Source organism: Felis catus, chromosome C1 (assembly GCF_018350175.1).
Source record: "Felis catus isolate Fca126 chromosome C1, F.catus_Fca126_mat1.0, whole genome shotgun sequence".
Lineage (NCBI taxonomy): Eukaryota > Metazoa > Chordata > Mammalia > Carnivora > Felidae > Felis > Felis catus.
Window position 1 is genome coordinate 123,703,244 of NC_058375.1, and position 25,809 is coordinate 123,729,052.

General features: G+C 35.0%; 1 protein-coding gene across 2 annotated transcripts in view; it reads left to right on the forward strand.

Moving 5' to 3' along the window:
- SLC35F5 (solute carrier family 35 member F5) overlaps nt 1–23,634 on the forward strand; it is a 37,750-nt gene extending 14,116 nt beyond the window's left edge. For both annotated transcript variants that reach the window (XM_011285239.4, XM_045033697.1), the window contains exons 8-16: nt 2,712–2,793; nt 3,398–3,485; nt 5,207–5,271; nt 7,207–7,311; nt 10,468–10,627; nt 15,278–15,368; nt 19,804–19,958; nt 20,475–20,568; nt 22,789–23,634. In XM_011285239.4, coding sequence (XP_011283541.2) covers nt 2,712–2,793; nt 3,398–3,485; nt 5,207–5,271; nt 7,207–7,311; nt 10,468–10,627; nt 15,278–15,368; nt 19,804–19,958; nt 20,475–20,550 — 822 coding nt within the window. In that variant the 3' untranslated portion in view covers nt 20,551–20,568; nt 22,789–23,634. The remainder of the gene's footprint in view (nt 1–2,711; nt 2,794–3,397; nt 3,486–5,206; nt 5,272–7,206; nt 7,312–10,467; nt 10,628–15,277; nt 15,369–19,803; nt 19,959–20,474; nt 20,569–22,788) is intronic.
- Nucleotides 23,635–25,809: the final 2,175 nt, after the last annotated feature.

Consider the following 25,809-nt stretch of genomic DNA (forward strand, 5'->3'; position numbering starts at 1 on the left):
TATGTTAGTATTTAGTAAAGACATTTCTATAGAAAGAATAATAAAGCTTTTTGGAAACCTTATTTAAGAGAGTGATAAGCTTTGATAAGGTTTAGAGCAGTGCTATTCAATACAAATATAATAGGAGCCTGAAATGTGGTTGTCCTATGTATTTTTGAATTTTCTACAATTAGAAAAAATAAAAAAAAAATTTAAAATGTTTATTTATTTTTGAGAGAGAGAAAGAGAGAGACAGACAGACAAAGCATGAGCTGGGGAGGGGCAGAGAGAGAGGGAGACACAGAATCCGAAGCAGGCTCCAGGCTGTCACCTGTTAGCACAGAGCCCAATGTGGGGCTTGAACCTACAAACCCTGAGATCATGACGTGAGCTGAAGTTGGATGCTTAACTGACTGAGCCACCCAGGCACCCCCCAAATTTTTTAAATGATATTTTAAAATTTTTTAAAAGAGAAATCAAGTTAAGAGAAACAAGTAAAGTTAATTTTAATACTATATTTTTATTTAATGCACCATGTATAAAATATTTTAACATGTTATCAGTGTAAGAATTGAGATAGTTTATATTCTTTTTCTGTACTAAAATCTTCTAAGCATTTCAATTTCATTTAAATTTCTATTTTTATTTAAGTTTCTATTTCTTTTCAACTTCAGTTTTTCAGTTTTAGTTGCAAAACATTTCAGTTCAGGCTAGCTACTTTTCAGTTCCTCAGTAGCTACATGTGGCTAGTGGCTAATGTACGGTGCAGGACAGAAGGAGTTAGTGATTACTGTATTTGCCAGTCCACCTTGAATGTCTTTTGTCTCATGAGGACTTGTGGTGTTTTAATTTTTCTCTGTAGGATATAATTTGGGTCATATAGTACTTATCTAGAGTACCTTTTATGATAATTTTAAAATAACTTATCACTCATGAAATAATGAAATATATGACTTATTTGTGATAGATTATTTTATTAGTAAGTGGTTGTCCTCAACTCTGGAATAATAAAGTGAAACACTGCAAGGTTAATTTTTATTGGAGGGTAATTGAGATGAATCTTCTTTTGTGATAAGAGTGCGTTGGGTTTGAAAGCCAGAGAATGGGGAGAGGTGAAGAATAGGAAGGTCTTTCTAGAAAGAGTTTATTTATAACTCATGATGAATTCTTAGGAGTTTTGAATGGCTGCTACCTAAGTGATCTGTTTTTATTTCTGTATCTTGTATTAGCAGAGACAGTGAGATTGTCTGGAAAATGAGTATTTATGTGTTAAAGTGGTAAGGAAAGTGGGTCCAGAAAGCTCATGATCACCCTGTAAGTTTTATCGGTTCTTGCAGACAGATCTCCAAAAGATATTTAAGAGTAGAATCTTACTTTTCTAGCATTTGAACCACAAGCAGATTGTGGCTTTTATTGCCATATATGTTTGATACTGTTCATCTTAGCAATTGTTACCTCATTTTCTCGTTTAGAAAGTCAAGTGAAATTATCTAGGGAGTCAGAGAACTACAGATGGTGTCAGAATCACTTTGCTATAGTTTTGCTCTGGCTTTCACTTTGAGTACAGTGTAGACTACATGAATCTACTAGACTCAGCTATCTGCTGCCTTCTAGCAGTGGTCTAAGATATGCCTTTGTTGCTTCGCTGAAATGTGTATGCTAATAATTATAGTACTCACGTAACTAAAAGTTCTGAGAGAGATCAAGAGGTGTACCTTTCTTAAGAGGACATTCGTTCTTCATGGAATATGAATGTCTAAGTAACAGTGATGCCAAAAACAGAGAGGAGTTAATTGACTTTGATCCAGCAGTCTGCTTCTTAGTATATATATGCACTCATGCACATATGTACCCGGAGGCATGCACTAGAATGTTCATAGTATCATTGTTTGAAATAGTCAAAAAATATCCATTAACAGAAAAATGGATGAGTTGTGATAATAGGCATTAGGATATCTAATAGCAGTAAAAATAAATGAATTTTGGAACACCTGCCCCCAACACACACATCAGGCTTCATCAAAAAGAAGTCTTACTTCTTATTCCTTAAATTAGGCACAGTATTGAGGATGTAAGAATATCCTAGCCTGGATGAGCCTAAGAGAAGAAAAAAAAATCCTCAAACTGGAAAACTTCCTTAAATTATATCCAGTTATGAGAACTCTTTGTATTGTGTCTCCAAACTGAGTATCAGAGAAATAATCATAATTAGCTAGCAAATTCACATTTTTTATTGGACTTTTTTAGATTTCCAAAATGAATGTCTTTTTATCTATCAGTCTACCTAGTTGGTAGCTACCTTGATCCATCCCCATAGGCATCATCTCGTTGAGTAGATTTCTCATCATGCTATATTTATCTGTACATATTTTAATATTGGAGAATTTCCCCAAATTCAAATTTGATTTAGATAAACTTTAATAGAATGCTAGAAGTGTTTGGGTAAAGCAAATTTTAAAGTTGATACTCAGTTTTACCCTCATTAAAAAAAAACTTGAATACTAATTTTAATGAGCTATTGTTAATTTCTTAAGGGAAATTGAATAGCAACGATCTTAGATCTAATTGTAAATGCCCTCTTTTTTGAGCTTGTGATTTTTCAATAGAAAGCAACTTTTAAAAGCTCTTATGATAAAATATTTAGGGGGAGAAAAAAAAAGGAGGGTCCTATAAACTGTGACAGATGTAAGCATGTCATTCAATTGGGTTCACTTTGTTTTCTTTGTCTTTAGTGGTTTCTGGCAAATTTGTCATATCAAGAAGCACTTTCGGACACACAGGTTGCTATAGTTAATATCTTGTCCTCAACCTCTGGTAAGAAATTTGTCTTCAAAATTTACATTATAACTTGAAACCTTTTTCTGTTATATGTGTATGTACATATACACACATTTTTATCTTATTACAAATTACATTCATTCTAATAATGTACATTAGTGTGTTGTAACTACATAAATGTTTGTAGTTTTATGCTGTGGCCTTGTACTGTTTCCATTCCTTCGACTATGTTATGGCATTTTTTATATAACAACATATTAAAGTTTGATGGGCTGTTTTTTTGTATTGTGGTTGTCATTCCTTTCACATATTCTTTCTGAAGATCTTTTTCTGGACCCTTTGGCTAAATGTAATTGCTTTTTTCAGAACCATAATTTACCCAATGAAAGATGTTTTATTTTAAAAATTGAATCACCTTCCAAATCTGGGAGAGAAAAAGTATTTTTGAAGCTGTAAAAATAACTTGGGCACACATGCTTGATTATGATGAGGTCATAATGTTACTCTGAATGCTCAATTTAACTCTTATTAGTTTAAAATAAGTAGGGTTATACTTAATCTGTATTGTTGAAATAAACATGATTTAGTTTAAAGGCTGCTTTCCACAGTATTAAAGCTGATGTATCTTTTTTCCCTGCAGGACTTTTTACCTTAATTCTTGCTGCAGTGTTTCCAAGTAACAGTGGAGATAGATTTACTCTTTCTAAACTACTAGCTGTAATTTTAAGGTAAGAATGTAACATAATAGCTAGTTAATTCTGCTTAAAAATATAATGTTTAAAATTTTTCTGTTAGTGATATAGGATAGTTTATATTATACTATGGCAAAGCAAGATGAGGATGAAAGAAGGGTTTATGTGGATATCATGCTATGCAGCCTTGGATCAGGTCCTTCTTTAGTTTTCTAAATGGTCCTGGGGAGAGTAACTGGAGGGAGGGACCCCAAAGCAGCTTTGGTTCCCATTCAAGTGAGGACAGACAGTATACTGCTGTGTATTGTACTGATGTTTACATTTAATTTTATGTGGCACCTTAATCCTCATCACCTCCCAAGTTCCTGTTTCCTTCTCCTAAAACAAGTTCCTCTTTCTGTTTTGGTTTTGGGTTTTATATCTCCTAGTAATCAAACGTGCAGTCTTCTCTGATTATTTCATCCTCACATGATCTTTCAGTTGTTTTCTGTATAAACCATCTGGCAGTTTTGAATTAGTGTGTAACATCAGTATTGTCAATAACTGTATTTAAATCTTTTATGTAACTTTGTGTATGTTTGTCTTTTCTATGGGTTATAAACCTTTAAAGGCCAGAGCCTTGTTTGCTGCTTATTTGTGCCACCTGCAGTGTAGCGTAGGGCTTTGCTTACTGACAGTACTCAACAAAGATGTATTGGTTTGATAAAGCTGTTGTCTTTATGAGAAAAAATCAGAAATCAGAGAAGAAAGTTGAATGATTTAATGAAGAGAGTAGTGTTTCTTAGCTGTCAGAGCTGGGTTTGAGTCAGAGCTTTGTTCTTTTTTCCTGTCAGTTTCCTTAAGCTCTCTAAGATAGTTTCCTAGGTGAGAACATGATGATCGTATTAGCCTCGTTTGAAAGTTTGGAGCCAGTGTATATAAAAAGCAATTATCACAGGGACTGAGGTACTTGGTAGTCACATACGTGGTAGACCTTATTATGGTGTGTTTTTCTCTTTTAGTCATAACCTGGTAGTTTTCAGGGGTAGGCCGGTTGACCCAACTAATTTATTATTTAGATGTTATGCCCACTAGAAGTTTATTATATTGCATGTATGATTAGCTAATGTTTTAGCTAAACCTATTCTTGTGTTAGGGGAATACAATATATTTGTATTGGGGAAGTAAATGAAGTTTAATTTGGTTGAATTTTTTGTCAATTTATAATTAATCGTTCAAATATTTAAGTATGGTTTTATTGTTAATGTAGGTTTTACCAATAGGCAGCATTTGTGCTATTGCTAGGTTTGTATGGGTATACTGTATGCATATCTTCAAAAACAAGTTTGGAAGAGGCTGAAAAGTTGGTTACTTCTTAACCAAAAGCAGTAGGTAGCATAGGAGGTAAGAATACTTACCTAGAAGCAGGCTACCGATAGATTCAGTCCCATCTGTGTGATTTTGGTCAAGTTACTTCATATGTTTGTGTGTGAGTTTTCTCATGTGTAAAATGGTAATGGTAACAACAGTAATACCTTTATTATAAAGTAATTTGTACATTTTGCAAGAATTAAATGATTTGAATACAAGTATAGCATTTACACTGTCCTGTTATCATTGTTAAATATTATTAATTAAATCACTAAGTTCTTTGACAGTTTAAGTTTTGCTCAGTTTTGAGCATAGTCTTGATTACTTGTAAATAATTTTTATCTTCATTACTAGCCCTTTTAACGAATGTATTATTTTGCTTATTAGTAATGCTCTTATTCTCACAGCATTGGAGGTGTTGTGCTGGTTAATTTGTCAGGGTCTGAAAAATCTGCTGGAAGAGATACAATAGGTAAGTAAGTACTTGACTCTGCATTCTTTCTGTTACAGTATACAAGACAGTTTGTACATATCAGTGTTTATGTCCTTGTGTGCATGTATGTGCATGTGCACACACACACACACACAGAGGGTGGGCACTAATGGGGCCTTTTTTTTTTTTTAACGTTTTTTTGGAAATCATGTAAAAAAAATAAAAAATAGTTAATAGAATTCTCATATAGCCATCACTCAGATTCTCCGCTGTGTACATAGCTTCAGTGTAGTTACAAAAATCAGGAATTAACATTGATTATAATTTAGTTAATTTGTATATCCTTTTCATATTTCACCATGTTTCCCATGAATGTTCTTTTTCTGGTCCAGCATCACTTGTTGCACTTAGTTGTCATGTCTCCTTAGTTTCCTTTAATCTAGAACTGTACCTCAGTCTTTTTTTTTTTTTTTTTTCTTTTATAACCTTAACACTTTGAAAGGATACTGTCCAGTTGTTTTGTGGTATGTTCCTCACTCTTGGTTTGTCTGATACTTCCTTATGGCTAAATTTATGTTGTGTATTTTTGATTAGAATGCCATGGAAGTGATATTGGAAGTGTCCTGATCAGTAAATCATATTAGAAGGCACATGGTGTTGTCCCATTAGTAGTGACTAATTTTTAAGGTAGTGCCTGCCAGGATGCTCCAGTGTCAAGTTACTAACTTTTTTCTTTGCAACTAGTAAGCATCTTGTAGGGAGATACTTTGAGACTACGCACATACCATGTTTCTATTATACTTGCACCCACTAATTTTGTGGTTCACTCATGATTCTTGCCTGAAACATTTAGTGCTATGGTGAACACTCAGTTTTGATCTATTGTTTAGACTGAACAAAAACAAAGATAGTAGAACCCAGTTTTATGGCTTCCTTCTGGATACTTTGTTTAGATATTTGAAATTCATTGAATGGAACACTGCTTTCTAAACTATCCCTGGTTATTGCCCAGGCATAGTTCATGCCTTGAACTGCTTATGTCTTTCTCACCCTTGAACTGATAGCTATGCCTTGAACTATATCATTTCTCACCCACAGCAGCTTTGTATATGTAAAACAATATATGTATTTGTTATGTATGCGTGAGGTTTTATTGATAGACTTTTTTTGCTTTCTTAAAAAAGTTAAATTTTTAAAAAATAGATTCAATAAAACATTGGAATTTGGGATAATTAATTGAAGTATTAAATGTGGTCGCTTGGCAGACAGCACATTAATTTAGCTGTTTTTAAAACTTACTTAAATGTCTTTGAGAATGAGTTAATATTAAAGAGAATCAGCATTTATTATGCCCATACTATACGCCATGTATTAGATATTTTAGCAAACATTAAAAAGTATGTTTGTACTTTTCAAGTTCTTGACTTTAATCATTACCTAGACTTACAAAATAAAAACACTAGAGAATAAAATAATATTACATTTAACCATGTAAATATTAAATTGTCTAAAATAGAAGACCAGGAGGATGGAAATTCAGTGGAGTAGGAGGAGGATGCTTTGTGGCAGAGGTGGGACTTGAACAGGGCCTTGAAAATGGTAGTACAATATATACTAAAGATGATACATGACATTGGGGAGGACTGTATAAGCAATGGCCTAACCATTATTACACCAGACAGTGTCAGGTGTCAAACTGAAGTAGCATTTCAAAATTAAAAAAACAAATAGTTACTTCCATGGTTTTAACATTATGTGTGTTTGTATAGATCATTGGATGTTTGCACATGCGTTTGTTCACTCTTTAAACTGCTTCCTGAACTCCTGGAGGACATGGAGGGGGTGGGCTATAGTTTATCTTTTCATATTTGTGTACTTCTTGAAATAGTATCTGACACCGTATTAGATTTTAAATAAGTGTGTGTTGAATGAATTAATGAAAAATGCATGAACTCATTATGTTGATTTTTACAGGTTCCATTTGGTCTCTTGTTGGAGCCATGCTCTATGCTGTCTATATTGTTATGATTAAGAGAAAAGTAGACAGAGAAGATAAGTTGGATATTCCAATGTTCTTTGGTAAGAATATGTTTAACCTGTGAGGCTATTCACTCTGAATGATTAGCTTAGGGTTTTGTTCTAGAGGGAATAAGGAAGCCTTTCTCTTTTCCTCCATATCATTCTTTAAAACTGTCAGATTTTAAGGCTCATGAAGTCCAGTCTCAGTGTTTTTCTCATACCTTGCCCTGCATAACTGTGTACCTCTGACAGAAGGCCAGTTTCCTCAGTGTGAAGTAAAGAAAGAAATTCTTCCTAATGCCTTTTTTGCATTCATGTTTCAGCCTGTGAATCAGATATTTTCCTCATTGATAGGAAAGAATTATGCTATTATAAGCATGTGAGAGTATACCTGTTATATTACACATTTTACCATTTTTGACATTTTAGAAGCAAAGAAGACTATTCTAGTCTATGTACTTTTCATTAAAACTCATGGGACACTTAAAGGCTTTCCATCTGTTCTTTAAGATATAGGCTCTTTTATGACGTAGATTTTTCAAATTACCAAAATGTAGTTTCTGGCATCAGTTCTTAATTTTTGTAAATAAAATACTGAATATGAGAACTTGTAAGTTCTCATTTGCCTGATATCAGCTGAGTAAAATAGTTGTGTTATCTGTCAGATATCTGTAGATATCTTCTAAAAGATATCTGAGTATCAGTAGATTAAAAAAAGCCTGGTGATAAAAGTTCAAAGTACAGCTTATGGGGAATTAGGAGACCAGGAATATAGTTGTTATAATTTCATTTATTTCATACTCATCTGAGAAATAAGGAGATTGGACAGATGAGTAGCTTTCAAACTGATTTGCAGAGGATCCTGGGATGGGTAGGAGGAGGTGGAGTTGCATGTATGGTTCTGGTTCTTAGAGCCCTTTGCTGCTTCAGCTGGAACAGCTCTGTTTTCTTGGGCTTTTGCATTGTAATTTGATTTGTAGAAAATATTTTTCTGCTAAGAAATGTTTGAATATCTTCACCTAAAGTTTAACAGAAACAAAACATTTGGAAAGCTACCAGACCAGGTGATCACTCAAGTTTAAGTATGGAATTCAATAAATATGCCTTAAATATGAAGGTAACTTTAATAATGTCTTATTTTAGGGTCATAGAAAATTCCACCTGGAATGGAATGAAATGCTAATATTTTTTGAGTGTGTGTTTTTTTTTTAAGATTGGCAATTTTCAGGAAAAATTGTTTAATTTATTCTTATTACATACAGACAAAAAAATCATATGTGATTTTTATATATCATATATGACATGATCTATAACACAATATTGATTTGATCTGGGCTTTATAATAGGCAGGACCAGAAAGAAGTTAGGATTGGGTTGTGGAGGGTTCTTTAGGGATGGAGATGTGAGCAGAGCATAACAGGGAACAGTGAGTGAATCTGTGCGATTGTGCTGGAGAGCCCACTTTAGGGAAGAACAGGAGGGTATACAGGCCAGATTCTGGAGGGTGGAAGCAATTGGGACCTTTGTTTTTAGGTTCAGAGGTTGGTAATACATGTGGGATTCCATAGACTTGATAGTCCAGGGACGGCAAAGTAGATTTGGTTTTTGATAATGCCAAATTTTGGTGTTTTGATTACGACAACTTCTTAATGTTGTGTAAGCTTTTCAGATCATCAGTCCCTTCTGTATGTGTGTCGTTTTGTTTGTTTTTATTTTTATCACTAGATGTCTTAAATTGGGTATTCTAAAAACAGGATATGAGACAGGAATTTCTTGTGGGTGATGTATTGAGGGGATGCTCTGCAGGGAAACCTGACAAGGGAGTAAGAAAAGCAGGATAGAGTAGGGGAAAGAACTGTTATGGTCTCAGTATAATTGAGGTTTGGCCCAGTTCATGGCATGTCGGGGCAGGAGATGGAGAGGGAAAGGAGCCGGTAATGTCTAGGTACTCCTCATAGGCGTCCTCACAGACAGTAGGATTTCAGCCATGAGAGGAGCCTTGTGCATCCTCTATGGGTTAGTTGTGGGATGCAGACAGTGCGGGGTGATCACTTCTTGGGAAAATTTGGCTTGTTTGCTCTCCGAGACCATTCTTCAGAGGAGGCAGGTAACTGTGAATCTTTAGGAGCAGATAGAGACTAGGTGCTCCAGTCCTGTAAAGATTTAACTAGGCATCCGAAATACTAGCCTATTATTTAGCAACAAATATGAAATATATATTTACTATAACTTAACTTTGAAGAAAGCTCTATAGTTATCTAATGAATCTCATAGTGGATCTGCAATGTTTAACTGTACAGAAAGTGCAATAAAATTACTATAAAATTGTAATTTTTTTCTTTACAGTCTTTGTATTCATAGGGACTCATATAAACTTGCATTTCTATAATAACAATAATAGTTCACCTTTTACTAACTTTTTACTTTATGCTGGTACTATGCTGTATTTTGTCAGTGTTAATCTAATCCTCCCACTAACCTATTTAGATATGATTTTACACTCATGGATTGGAAGACTGAGGCTTCAAAGAGGTTCTGCATCTTGCACAAAGTTTACACTACTAGTGAATGGTGGAGCTGCGATTGGAACCCAGAGCAATTAGACTGCAGAGCACATACAGTCAACCACTAAATGTTACAGCCTTCCTTTATGAGTAGTCAGTCTGTCCTTAGTTCATATGTTGAGTAGCTATTTATGTAGGTATGTTCTCTCACCAACTAGTTTATAGGCTCCTGGAAGGCAAGAACCAAGAATGTATTGTTTTGGAAACTTCCTTCATTATTCCGAGCATGCCACAGGTGTTTTATACATAAATATGAGTTGAATCAGGGAGCAGCCATCAACTTCCTCGTAATTTAGGCTGAATATCTATATACATACCATATACCAATTGTTTCTTTAAGTTTGAAGACACTAAATTATTAGTAGCTAAGGTTAGCAACCTTTCTTTCTGAATTAAGTAGTTTATTCCATAGGAGTTGCTCCGTGCAGTGAATAGTTGAACCTTGAAGATTCAGTGATCACCAGCTACTAGTGTAGTTTTTTCTGGTGTTGAGTTGTCCATAGATATGAACCAAAGAAACAGAAGTTCCAGTTAAGAAAACCAGTTAGAACTCTTTGTGCAAAATCTAATGTTCTCTAATTATAGAGTTATAAGTTTGAAAATTTTAAATAAATCACAATTACTAACTTTTGTCTCTTTTATACATATTTAGGTTTTGTAGGTCTGTTTAATCTGCTGCTCTTATGGCCAGGTTTCTTTTTACTTCATTATACTGGATTTGAGGACTTTGAGTTTCCCAATAAAGTAGTATTAATGTGCATTATCATTAATGGCCTTATTGGAACGGTTCTCTCAGAGTTCCTGTGGTTGTGGTATGTACTATTTATTACACTATCATTTATTAGTTACCAGTTTATGGACTTTGGGATAGATTAAGTATTTTATATTTCTTCTGTCTTTTGATGGTTCCTCCTGTGCACCTTCCCACCCCGCACACTTCACAATTTAATAAAGTAACTCTACTAGAGCAAGAACTTTGTCTTTTAACTTCTGTGCACCCATTGTGTAGAGTATTACCTTGCACATAGAATGAGCTCAACAAATATTTGTTGAATAAATTTCTGATGAACATAAATGATCTACATTTGTAAAAGTGTTTTTTTTTTTTTTAACGTTTATTTATTTTTGAGACCGAGAGAGACAGAGCATGAACGGGGGAGGGGCAGAGAGAGAGGGAGACACAGAATCGGAAGCAGGCTCCAGGCTCTGAGCCATCAGCCCAGAGCCCAACGTGGGGCTCGAACTCACCGACTGCGAGATCGTGACCTGGCTGAAGTCGGACGCTTAACCGACTGCGCCACCCAGGCGCCCCTGTAAAAGTGTTTTAAAGGCAGAATGTTATATAAATGAAAGGTGCCATTACCTAATGGACATCTAAACTTACGAGGTTTATATTCTAAATATGAATAACATGAGTTCTGAGTGAGAATCTAGGGAGCTTTGCTTATTTAGGAGACTTTGGAATGCCTGGTTGTTCATAGATGCTTTTTGTTTTTTTATTCTTAGGGCTTTTCGTGTAGATGAGCCAGATGTGTAACCCTAAACCTCGATTAACTTGGAATGATAACATGCTTTGAAATGTTATAATACCAAGTATGTTGATATGTCATAATGATCCTAAAATAGTTTGAAGACAATATTATGTGTGGTGTTTAAGAAATCTTTCAGATATAGAGCTTGATACTTAGTCCTGTTTCCATCTAATAGGAACTGAAAAAAAAAAACAACAACAACAACAACAACACAAATTGTACCTAAATTCCTAAAAGGAATTTTTTATTATATGCTGGTTAAGACTACTAACTAGTTTTCCCTTGCAAAAGACTACAACAAAAGTAGCCTTTTCCATGGACTTCCTTAATGCTTTGCCTGTACTTTCCCCCTTCCTCAATTAAGGAAATTTCTCTGTTTTCTTGATAGTCTCCCACACTCCCTTTCATTTGTAGTACTGAAAGATTAACTTTCATTTGTAGTAATTTATGTATTTAAATTCCTTTGCTGATCTAAAACTCTTTGATATCAGAATCCATTTACTCATTCATTCTTTCATCTTTCATTGCATGCATTTTAGGTGCGCATCAAAGAGAGTTATGTATTTTATTTCCTATATTATATATCATATACTCTCTTTCATCCTATTTTCTATCAATTTTGGTATTTCTTTTGTCTCATTTCTCTTGCCTCTCTCTACTCTTGGGTCTGGACAGGTAGAATTACTTACTCTGGTAGAGTTTTGATTGAACTCAGTTGAGTCGTGAAGAATTGTTGATCTTCAGCCATTTTTTTACTGCAATTTAAATAATTATGTGTACTTAACTATATTTTAATACAAGTTCATGTTTTCTAGTTCTTTAAGTTTAGTTTAAATTAGAAAATGTCAAAGCAAATGAATATATTTCAAAACAATAATTAAATTTTTCTTTGGGTGTTGGCTAGTGAAAGAGTTTAGTATGATGCTTATTACATTAAGACTCATAGTAAACATGGACTGTGCCACCTGTAAGTATTAAAATGCTCATTCTTTATTGAGAGCTTTATTTTTAATAAACATATACAATAGAGTTTTATTATGTTTAGCAGAATTTGATGTAGGTTCTGGAGGATGATCAAGCATGACATGTAATTTCTCTATGTGAGTTTTTTAGTTCCTCCCTTGGAAAAACTTTACATTTAAATAAATAATAACATGTTTTGAAATTTTTTTAATAATTTTTTAAATAATTTTTTTAATAATAAACTTTTTTAGAATGAAAAGAGTAATTCATGCAAAGGTATACAAAAGGGTGTACAATGAAAAGGAAATCCTATTATCTCTTTTTCACTCCAAATCTCCATTCCTTTCTTTCATAGACAACCACTGTTAACTTCTAAGCCTTCTACAAATTTTTCTGTACGTGCAGAAGGGTGTGTCAGTCTCCTAATTACCACCCCCCACTCCAACAAATTGTCTTATTTTTAAGACACAAATGGGAGCATACTATAGATAGTGTTCTGTACTTTGGGTTTTTTTCACAGATTATCTTATAAATCTTCACATATCAGCACTTAGGTTCAGTTCATTTTTAAAAGCCTATGTATAGTTCTAATACATTATGTTTCAATCCATTATGTAACATAATAAGTAGAATATAATGTATGTTACTGGTTCCTTATTGAGAGGCATTTTAAGTTTCCATTCCTTTACTTTGTAAATAAAATAGCATTGAATATTCTCCTATATGTCTTTGGGTATATATGTAAGCATTCTATAGGATAAATATCTGTAAGTGGAAAAGACTGAGTCAATTATAGGGACTTTAGATTTTGATAGAGAATTGCAATGTCATTCTCTACAGAGGAAACACAACTTATATTCCCAGCTGTGTATATATGAGTATTGATATATGAGTATATGAGTATTGTTGAATAGTTAAATTATACAAAGTCATATATTATGATAAAAGCTATATTTATCCTTACCTAGAATGGATTTTTCAGGATCTCAAGAAGGTTTATTTTTCAGATACACTCTAATACTCGAATGTTTAGAGTACTAATGATAACAACTCAGTAGCAGCAAACCAGTCAGTGAAGAAACAAACATATCCCTTATACTCTGGGTGTTCTTGGCAACAAAACAAGTATAAGAAACATATCTCTCTATATTTTACCTTTTTTTAAATTATAAGAAAATACGCATTTCTCAGAAGTCATAATTTGCATGTATAATGATTTCCTTCTTTGGGAGAAGCAGGGTTATTCTGTGTTTAACTGTAAATGGAACAGTAAACTTCAGCGTACATAATCAAGGGCTGAGTAGTAAACTACAGATTTAAAAGTATGGTTGTGAACTTTTTTTTGTAAATTAAAGATGTGTTCTTGTCCCTCATTGTTTATTTTTAAAAAATTGAGGTGTGCTGTAAAGCACATATACTGTACCATTTGTATTAGATGTTGAATGGTAGCACCTAGTTCTCTGTCTCAGCGTTTCCCAGAGTGTGCCCCTGAAATGATAATAGATGATAAAAGGATTCAGCCATCAGCTAAATTAGGAAAAGGCAGTATAAGTCAAATAGTTTTCTTTTTCTATATTTATTTTGAGAGAGAGAGCATGCACATGCAAGCACAGGCGGTGGAGGGGCAGTGGGAGACAGAATCCTAAGCAGGCTCCGTGCTCTGCGCTAAGCTTGATCTCATGACAGTGAGATCATGACATCAGCTGAAATCAAGATTCGGATGTTTAACCAACTTAGCCACCCAGGCACCCCAAATAGTTTCCTTTTTAATACTTCATCGCAGACTCTTTATGATAGTACTTTGTGTTACAAGTCTCTAAGTACATATGCTGCATTAAAAAAGGAAAAATTGACCTCCTGAACTGTCTTTTCACAGACAGTTAGCTCATAAGTAGTGGGAACCACTAGTACTTGAGTTCTCTTTCCTGCATTAAGAACTAATGGTATAGCCTCTAGTGAATATGTTGAGTGACACTTTATCAAGATAGCCTCTTTTATTGCAGGATAGCATTATTAATACTAATATATACTGAGCTAGAATTTACTAACCTAGAATTTCCATGGGTCTGTAAGTCACAATTACATGCATTACAGTTTTATCTTGGCTTATAATTTCTTTCTTTTCTTTTTCTCTTTTTTAAAGTAACCTCTGCCTGCAATGTGGGGCTCGAACTCATGACCCTGAGATCAAGAATCTCATGTTCTACTGACTGAGCCAGCCAGGCGCCCTGTTTTCTTTTCATACAAATTATTAGTCTGTATAAATGGCTTACCTATTTGGTATAATGCTTTCTTTCATTTTTTTTTTCTTTCAACTAAACAAAATCATGTGCAGATTGCTATTTCAAAATTTGATACCAACATTGGTAGTTCAAGGGGAAAATAAAGTGAAGAGCTTAAGTTTGGTTAGGACATTTGCTAGAAAAATGGAAAGCAATAAAGAAGTACCATTAAAAAATAACCAGTCCTTTTCAATGCTGAGCCAAACCAAAAGAACAATACAGGTCAGAAGACTATTTTAGTTTTCATGAGGGTGAGATATTTTTGGTTTGGTGAAAGACTCACATGTTGGCTTATCACTTTCTTAGAAGTCTGTGGTGTGAAGTGTTGTCCTGCAGTTTAATAAAGCTGTTTCCTTTGTTAGCTAAGTATCGTCATTACAAAACTATGAGAACTCTTTCAGCAATTTTATTAAAAATGTTAATGAAATAGAAGCTATGCATCCAAATTGAATAATATCTGTAAGCAGATCTGGAAAAAGGCATAAAGTACTTTGAAAGTTTTATTCTTACGTATTTGGATTTTTAGTATTTGAAGGTAAACTTTAAGAATCTTTCTAGTTGCTTTATTGTGTCTGAGTCTGTCCTAAGCTTTTGTTTTTGCTTCTGATCTCTCATGTCCATATTTCCTTTGGTTGTTTTACTCTTCTAATATGGAAACATGTATTTTCTTCTTTTTCCTTTTTAGGGGCTGCTTTCTTACCTCATCGTTGATAGGCACACTTGCACTAAGCCTTACAATACCTCTGTCCATAATAGCTGACATGTGTATGCAAAAGGTAAGACGCACTATTTATTAGATATTTTATTTTATTTTATTATTTTTTTTTTATTTTTTTTTTTTTAATTTTTTTTTTCAACGTTTATTTATTTTTGGGACAGAGAGAGACAGAGCATGAACGGGGGAGGGGCAGAGAGAGAGGGAGACACAGAATCGGAAACAGGCTCCAGGCTCTGAGCCATCAGCCCAGAGCCCGACGCGGGGCTCGAACCCACGAACCGCAAGATCGTGACCTGGCTGAAGTCAGACGCTTAACTGACTGCGCCACCCAGGCGCCCCTATTTATTAGATATTTTAGATGTAGTTTTAAAACAGAGACAGTGAAAGTTAGGGCACATGATTAAATGTCCCAAGGTGCTTTACTACATAGAGATATATAAAAAGTACCAAAGAAATGGATAATCTCTTGCATTTTTAGCTTTTCAATTTTTTTTTTCTTAATTTCTTAGTGAAGAACAAACAGTATCTTTATATGTAGTTCTCCAGTTTTAGAGCTGATTATTGCATGTTTTCTTTGGTAAGTCAGTGGTATAGAATAGAAAATGGGATATATCTTATTATATAATTAGTGGTGTTTTGATTTCTAAGATAAATTCCAAAGTTTCTTTAATAGTGTGATACTATTATCAGTCTGAGCAACAGGAATGTTTCTCAGCAAATGCTCATTTCTGTCTGGTTCAGGAGGGGCAAGTGCTCTGTTCCTCTTCTGTGATGTCCTGGTCTGGATGCAGGGACTTTTATGATGAACATTGGCAATGATAACATCACAGAAAAGAGAATACCTTCTAACAGCCTGAAGGGAGGAGTTTCTTTAGTGCTTTTGGGGGTAAGGGGGAGAAAGGCATGCCATATATATTCAACTAAAAGATGTAGTATAGTCATTTATCAGTTTAGTGTTTGTAAAACTTTGAACTCCAGGAATTAAGTAACAAAATTGTGTGTGTGTGTGTGTGTGTGTGTGTGTGTGTGTGTGTGTGTGTGTGTAGTTTGGTTTAATACAATTTGAAGAGGGAATACTTGAAAGCCCTAAGGCTTATAATGTGTAGAAATTATAATCAAAGTTTTAAAGATTTTTTTTTTAGATCTTTGTGCAGTTCTTAGGATAAAGGCAAAATACTCTCAGTGATATGTATTTTCTTTATTTAAAAAACGGTTCTGTGCTGATACTTTGTTTCATGGCTCAGTAAATTCTTGCTTATTTGTCATGGTTATTAACAAAGTTTCTCCTTAATTTAGGTTATCTTCTATATCATGCATTTTCAAAGAGCGAGAATATTGTAACATATACGTAACACTAAAGTTATACATCATTAGATTCTTTATAGGTTTAAATAATATCCAGGTCCTTCCACATCTCAGGATCTTGAATATCAACCAAAATTGCTCTAGTGAAACTAGGGGAGTGCTGTATAAGAGGATTTTGGTAGACTACTGTGTAAATGAGCTTTTCTGTACTGATATTTTGAAAATATCAGCTTTTGCTGATTTGAAAAATAAAAATAGAAGGTTAATTTTAGGATTTTTAAAACACTGTCACAGGGGATCTAATTTTATTTAATGAGTATGTAATTTATGGATTCAGATATTTTAAGATGAGGGCAAAACATAAGGAAAATGAAGATAAATGATTGATTGATTAGAAAAACATAACCAGTCTTTTCTCGATTTCTTCACATCTCGAATTGGACAGCCAGTTAAATGAGTTGGCTGGGCCTTCAGTGAGAATCAAGGGTAGGAAGATACTTTCTAGAAAAAGTGGCAGGGTGTCCCAGAACTGTAATAGAAACAGGAGAACTCTACTTTCATGTTTTTTTTTTAATTCTAATAAGCAACTATATTTATATATAGTTTCTGAAATTTCAGCATTTATCAGTATTTTTTATTGTGCTTAAAATAAATTATTTAAACTTATTTATAATTGATATTTTGTATGAGAGGAAGCATCTCTGCTAGTATTCACATTTATATCCAGATATGGTCAGGTTTAGACAGTAATGTAGACAATTTTTTGTCATTGTCTTCATTTTATTTTATTTTTAATTTTTTAATGTTATTTATTTTTGAGAGAGAGAGAGGGCAAGCAGGGGAGGAGCAGAGAGAGAGGGAAACACAGAATCCTAAGCAGGCTTCAGGCTCTGAGCTGTCAGCACAGAGCCCAACATGGGGCTTGAACTCACAAACCACGAGATCATGACCTGAGCTGAAGTTGGACACTCAACTGACTTGAGTCACCCGGGGACCCCTCAGTGTCTTCATTTTAAAATGCTGTCTTCATAGCTTGTTGGAAATAAAATCAGAACTTTTTTATTATGTGGCAACACATAAATAACTGCATTGTTACAGGTGAACTTTGCTTTTAAAGGTCAAGTAGGGTTTTACCCACCTTTACAAAGTTTACTTTTACTCAATTGTAAAATAGGGTTTTAGCTGAATATTCATGAAATCACTCTTATCTACTATATCTTTATCTTTAACTTTCATTAGTCATAAGTTTTCATATTTTTTCTGGTCTTGGGTCATTTAAATACGTCATGGCTTTTCTAGATTATTAATATTCTGGCAAATATTCCAAGAATATGTTTTGCCAATAATTTGATAGCATTGTGAAGGCTTTTTAGTTTCTCTTACTGACGCTCTTTCCTGGGTATTCTTACGCTCTCAGCCTGTGTGTGTATCTGCAAGCAGGACATGCATATTAAAAGTTGTCAGTGATTATTCTTGTATTATGCATTGTGAGTCCCTCATAAAAAATATTCTCACAAAACCCCTTTGTTCTGACTAATGGTGCTGTGAACTGGAGTAGTATATGTTTCCCACCAGGGGGAGTCTTGCTTATGATTCTAAACTGCACTTTTTTTTTTAATACTTACAGAGAACAAGCAGTTTTTCTTATTTTAAAGATAGCAGTTACTGTTTTCATCATGTATGATGAACATACATGATGAAATATGATGAACATACTGTTTTCATCAGTATGTTGAAAGCAAATCACACCACTGGGTTGCAGCTGAGTCTCAATCAGTGCAGCCTTCTTTGACAATTGGTTTTGATTCTTAGTTGAATCTAGATGGTAGAGGTAAACTAATGAAGGGAAAGATTTTTCTTCACTTTATGGCATCTCATTATCTTCAATTTTCTTGACAACCCTGATAAAATGATGGATTGGAGGCTCAACCTTGATGATATCTGATGGGCTCTTCACCCCTGAGGCCCTGCTTGCTGCTGTCTTCTCTGGCTCACGTTTCTTAGTAAAAGTGTTCTTGTTTGTTGTCTTTAGTGTACTTAAGCCATGATTTCCTTTTGGAGTTTTTTTCATTTGTTACTACATAATCAAATTATTTTAAGAGTAAGCAGGAGAATTTGTTGCAAATTTAAAAAAAAATTTTTTTAATGTTTATTTATTTTGAGAGAGAGAGACTGAGAGTGAGCAGCAGAGGGACAGAGAGAGAGGGAGACATAGAATCCAAAACAGGCTACAGGCTCTGAGCTGTTAGCACAGAGCTCAATGTGGGGCTCGAACCCACGAACTGTGAGATCATGACCTGAGCAGAAGTCGGATGCTTAACTGACAGAGCCACCCAGGTGCCCCTGTTGCAAACTGTTAATTAAAGGTTTGCACAAGTTGCACTTAAGGGTTTTTGTTGCTGTCTTTGGGAAGGAATGGTAACATAGCACAATGTATCACAACATATTATAGCATAGTTTTTTAAAATGTGAGTTTTTGGAGCACCTGGCTGGCTCAGTTGAGTGTCTAACTCTTGATTTCAGCTCAGGTCACGATCCCAGTGTCATGGGATTGATCCCCATGTCAGGTTCCACACTGAACCTGGATTCTCTTTCTCCCTGTGCCACTCTACCCTGCTCGTGCTGTCTCTCTCTCTCTCTCTCTCTCTCTCTCCCTCTCTCTCTCTCTCCCTCTCTCCCTCTCTCCCTCTCTCCCTCTCTCCCTCTCTCCCTCTCTCCCTCTCTCCCCCTCCCCCTCTATCTGTAAAATAAAAAAGTAAAAATAAATAAAAATGTGAGTTTTTGAAGATGACTTCAAAACTGAAGGGAGGATCTGCTTGAGGATCGGCAGTAATCAGTACAGGAAAAAAATGGGCAATGTGTTGTGGAAGACAAAGCTAAATGGTTTGTAATTCTGCTCTCAGATGTGCTATGCCTAATACAGGAAAAGCATGCCTTCTGGCTTTCCTAGGCCATTTTCCAAGCGAGGCATGTTTTTGTTGGTAATTTAAGCAAGTGGAATCATATGCTGAAGTTCTGAATCCTCATATTTAATAATATACTTAATATATTATTAATGCTAAGTATTATCTTCTTGGTGTTTTGACTTATTCCTGCAGATTTTCATAAATGGAAAACTTATTTTAAAGAATAAAGTTGTCTTAATGATAATGGTGGATTGTTTTTATTTTTCTATCTTTTATTTTTAGGTGCAGTTTTCTTGGTTATTTTTTGCAGGCGCGATCCCTGTATTTTTTTCATTTTTTATTGTAACTCTCCTCTGCCATTATAATAATTGGGATCCTGTGATGGTGGGAATCAGAAGAATTTTTGCCTTTATTTGCAGAAAACATCGTATTCAGAGGTATATTTGGTTCCAGTATAAGTTTTTGAAAATATAATCCTTGCTAATTGAACTGGAAATCGTATCGTGCTGGACTAATTTGTAGACACTTTGGGAAGAATTACTGAAAGATTATAATTTTATATGTACTATGCCACATAAAATTAAAATAAGTTGTTTAGATCCTTTGTGTGGTAAGATAGTTTCTTCACAACTACTTTAAAAAATGTTTTGATTTATAGGTAAAACCAAAGTGCTTACTGTTTTGCTGTGATGAATTTAAATGTAGAAAACTTTCATTGGTGTGAACAAAATTTAAATAAAATATGATAACACTGCTTCAAATATCTTTCTTTTTTAAGAGAGAAAGATTTTTACATCCTACTATAAAAAGAACTTGGGGCATGTTGTTGGGAAGTCTTGCCTTAGTCTTAGTGTTGACCTCACAGCTTCAGCCAGTAGAATAGATAATTTTTAAGGGCTCCTTTCCATTCAAAAGCTTTCCTTAACTATTGCCTTAAAAACATTTTTTTTAAGGGTTCCAGAAGACAGTGAACAGTGCGAGAGTCTCATTCCTATGCACGGTGTTTCTCAGGAGGACGGAGCTAGTTAGCTGTTGTCTGCAGTCCAGGTTTGTATGTTAGCTAGTATTAGTGCTGAATAAGATTCTTTATTCCTGTAATCTCAAATACTGTCTAGAGGGTAAGGGAGTCAAGCTCTGGACTCATACTGCCTGGGTTCCAATTCTAGCTTCTCTGTGCACTAGCTGTGTGACCTTATACAAGGTTCTTCACCTGTCTGTGCCTCAGTTTTCTTATTTGTGAAGTGGGGTTGTGGTAGTCCCTCCTCTCTCATAAGATTACTGGGAATATTAAATACTTGGTAAGATTTAAAGTGTGCAATAGTGCCTGACTCAAATTAAGTGATCCCAAGTTCAACTATTACTTTTATTCACGCTAAGGATCATAATTTTGTTTAATAATACACTTTAGAAAAATGTTTTTCCTCTAGTATAAAAGTAAGAAAAAATATATTAATTTGGTGTATATCCAGTCTTTTCTCTGTATGTCTGTGTGCGTTTTCCACAACTGGCATAGTGTATATCCTGATTCTCTGACTATGCTTTTTCAATTAATGTTTCAAGAACATTTCCCCATTTTTAAAAAATTGTAAAAAATACTATCTTTTATATTTCTGACAAGACAGATGAGTACATGGTGTTTTTATCTTTCACTGCATCAATGCTTGAAATACATCTAACATATATTTTTGGCAGCTATAAAAGTAGTTATGTACTTATTTAGAATGAGAAATCACAGTAAATTACTGAAATTCTGCAGATTCAGGTCCCTTTCTTCGAAGATAACCTGAGGCAGTTTATATTGAAATGTTTCCTGACTCAGCTGGGCTTCCCGTCCTCACTTAGAACATTTAACAACTCCTGTCAACTCCTTGCACTCAAATTGGCCTTTGAAGGTTAAGTGTCATCATCTTTGTGGCAGATTCACCTCTAACCTAGGACTAAGTGTCTTGGTCTTGTGTTTTCCTTTGGTCATTTTGTATTCCAGCTTTTACTGTTACGATGGTCACCCATGCACATAGTTGAGAGAGTTCGAGTTCTAGTTCTACGAGATTGCTCGTACAGAGCGGCTGCCGCCTGCCCTGCCCACCTGCTTCTGCTCTCGTCCCACTCCAAGAAGTCAACGTTAAACTCATCAGTTGTTTTGACCCCCCTCTTCCCCCCCCCCCCCCCACCCCACCTCACACACTGTCTTCAAGTACCACACTTATACTTCTGTTTCTTGATTTCTCTGTTTTAGGCATCTTCAGTTGATGTTCCCACTTTGGTAGATGAGGATAGATTACATTCAAGTTTCATCCTCCTCTCTCCCCACCCCACTTGCCTGCTTTTCCACCACCTCCTCATCCCAGTGTACTTATTGTATAATTATGGATAGATTTGTAAGCAGTGTTTGCATGGTCATGGTGATGTAAATGTTACTTTTACCTGAGTCGTGGTGGATTGTGCTTGGCATTTCCACAGTCCAGAGACCCTTTGTTACATTTTTAGAGAATACACCTCACATTTTCTCTGGGGATAGAGAAGGGGCACTTGACCAGCTGTAAAAAGTAAGGCAGGACATTTGAATGTCTAACTGCTCTTTCTATAAACCATGCCAGTCTTTCTGTTTTAGCTGTTTCTTCACTCCTCCTTTTAGAGATACCTGCTTCGCTGTTGTTTTCTAGTCTCTGCTCTTCCCTTTGTCCATGTGACAAAAATCCCTTTATTTTCTTTTTACTGAGGTTTTGGCAGCAAAGTAGAACCAAATATGTTTACTTACCATCTTTAAATTTTAAAAAGTACATATAGTTATTTTTTAAAGCTTTGTAGTGCTGTAACGTATGCACTCTCTCCCTACTGTGTGTGCATTATTCCCATGGTCACACTCATGCCCACCCCCCCCCCCCCCGCCCCCAGCAAGGACTCAGTAAATTTGGGAGTGAGAACTGGATAAGAGGAGATAGTGAAGACGGACCTCGGCAGAGTGTAAAGGAAAGGTGTGGCAGGAGTCTTTGTTGCATCGGGGTAATGGTGGGTATGCCATGAGTCAAACTGTCACCACATGATCTGTAAGCAGTGTTGGCCTTAGACGCTGCTGTGGAACTCACTCCCGTGCGCTTTTAGTGCTCACCTCCGGTTCCAGTATCCAGTTGTTAAGTGTAATAAACTGTGTTTGTTATATATTTCAATGTTAAGATAATTTGCTTTTTACAGTATAAACTGTAAAAATTAAAGCTATGACAGTTATAATCTAATGATGATTTTGTGTTTGTTTGTTTTTATTTTTAGCTTGATAATGGAACATTATGCAGCGAAGAGACAATCCCTGGCAAGTTTTTGTAGAAAATGTTTCAGTGCCTAGTCTGAAAAATAACAGTTTCAGTTCTTTGGAACTCTAAAATATATTTTCCTCATACCTGTTTTCTTCATTTCATAATGAAGTACTTTGCTATGTAGCTGTGTACATATCACCACAGTTATAGGAAGTTCCAATCCACAGTCCCGCTAAAAGACCAACCTGCCTTACACATCTCAAGGAATTCAGCTGATGAAATAATTTGAACTAATCAAGGAATAAAATTCTGATGTTCTGGAGACTTTATTTTCACATTATTTGTTAAACACTGGGCTATATTATGAAAATGTTTTCAAGAAATCATTTAAGTATATAGATCAGTGTTTCTTACAGATAAAATGATAAAATAAGCTGCCTATAATAGGTATGGATTATACTTTTAAGTTTCGTAGAATATTGCAAATTAACAACACAGAAGAATGTTTCATTTTATGCAAGTGTGTCCATGCAAATTTAGTGGGACTTTAAAGAGAATTAATCTCTGAGAAAAATCTGGTTCACTCACACTACATATGCTGTATTATCCTTTCATAGCATTAGGTGCCTTGTATTTTAAATCTGTGACAAACTATGACAAATTTTTAAAGGGGAAGTATTATTGTAAAATGAAGAATTATGTATTTCTAAAGGCTGTATTGCTGTAAATTTAATTGATAAAGCTCTGCTTAATTAGAGTTTTGAAGAAATATTCTCTCTTCAATTAAGACATTTTCATAATGGAATGATTTAAATTGAAGTGATGAAGAGTATTATTGAAATAAAATGTTTATATATATGTATTTGCGTGCTACAGATCTATGAATTGGTTTCTGATTTTTTTTTTCATATATGTGCCAAATTACTCTAGAACTGGATGTCTCTTAAATAATTCTAGTTTTCCAAAATAAATGTTTAATGGTTAAATATTTTACCTTGTTTGTTAAGATGGTAAAAAAAAAAAACTTTAAAAATTCCATTTGAATTTTTCCTTTACCAAGCTTAAGTTAAATATAAAATACTCCTAATTACAACTCTTAAATTTGGGTTTTATATATACTTACTTTGCAACTGCCCCTGTTCACTGCAGACGTCAGTGAATGAACAGGTGTCTCAGGATTCATCTAGACTTTTGATGAATCACCCATTTCCTTTTCAAGTTTTGTGAAAATAGTTCATTTCTCTTCAAAACTTCCTAACAGATCTGATTTTTAAAAATCTCTTTGCAGTGTTTGGCTTCAGTTTGTGTTATTCACACTTTTAAAGTTGTTTTGGTGTTACCATAAGTCTAAAATAGAGTTTAGCCATCTTTTTGCTTGTCCTGAGATCTTTTATATTAGCTTAAAAGATTGTTTATGATGTTAAATTTAAAAAACAAACAGTTGTTCTCCTATTTAGTGCCACCAATAATTCTTGTAAAGCTAAAAGTAGTATTGATTTTGTTACTGTGACCCAGGGTAAAGGCATTGTAAAGAATATGGACCTATAATGAATTTTTGAAAAAAATATTTATTTAGTTTTGGGAGAGTGCAAGTGGGGGAGGGTAGAGAGAGGGGGACAGAGGATCCTAAGTGGGCTTTGCGCTGACAGGCTGACAAGCAGCGAGTCTGATGTAGGCTCAAACTCATGAACTGCGAGATCATGTCCTGAGATGGTCGAAGGTGGACACTCAACCAACTGAGCCACCCAGGTGCCCCTGCCTCTTTTTTTTAAGTAGGCTCCATGCCCAACATGGGGCTTGAACTCATGACCCTGACATCAAGAGTTGGATGCTTTACCGACCGAGCCAGCCAGGCTAAGGAATTTTTTCTTAAAAAGAAATTAATGAAGTAACATTTCAATAGCTCAAGCTTCAGTTGAGGTTTATTATCTAGATACCTTTACTTTCTGTTTTTTTCTGTTTTGTCACCAATACCTTCAACAGTTACAGGGTAAAATCGTTGAAACAGTGAAGGCAGAATTCAAAATTTAAATTATTCTGTAAAAATGGTAGGAAATGAGGTTGAACTTAGAATTTTTTGGGTTTTCTTATGATCTGTGTTCACATGTCTTACAGATCATGTGTTGTCACTCAAGGACTCAGTAATAAGCCTTAGTTAGCATGCTGGTTAGACTTCTTCCACTAGGCTACTATGTTTTGTTTTTTGTTTTGTTTTTTTGTATTCTTAATTTAAGAACAATCTCTTTAGAAGGAAGCATCATTAAATCAGTTAACTGAAAGTACAAATTATTGCTGCTTCACTCATCTACCTATTACCTTTTCTCTCAGGTGTTGTCTGAATGATTTTTTTGTTTGAATACTGCAGCCACAAAGAGTGAGCAGTTGGGGACTTCCTTTCTGCACCTTTGTAGTCAAGGGTTCATCTGCTCAAAAAATAAAGTTGTGGTTTACTTCCATTCTGTGATTTCCCAGACATGTAGGTCCAAGGCCCTCAGATTGCAGCAGCCTAATTGCAGGCCTCTGCAAATGTTGGCAGGGTTACATTCTAGTAACTGCTCCTGTTCTCCCTCTGTTAGAGCAGTACTGGTCCACAGTTCTGTTTTTCTGAATCCAAAGACCACATGGAGCAGGGGCGCCTGGATGGCTCAGTCGGTTGAGTGTTTGACTCTTGATTTCAGCTCAAGTTGTTATCTCAACGTTTGTGGGATTGAGCCCCTCGTCCCCAGCTCTGCACTGAGTGTGGAACCTCCTTGGGATTCATTCCCTCTCTCCCTTTCTCTCTCTCTCTCTCTCTCTCTCTCTCTCTCTGTCTTTCTCTCTCCCCCGCTCTGCCCCTTCCCTGCTCACACGCTCTCTCTCTAAAATAAGAAAAATTAAAGTAAAAGACAAAATAGGGATTTCTGATTCCTTCTTTCAGTCTTGGACTTTTCTTCCTATATGTAATTTAAATCCCACTCTTAAATGTTTCAAATTATGACCTTATGTTTGATGAACATCAGACTCTGAATTGAAACAAAACTGAAAAATGAAGCAGCCA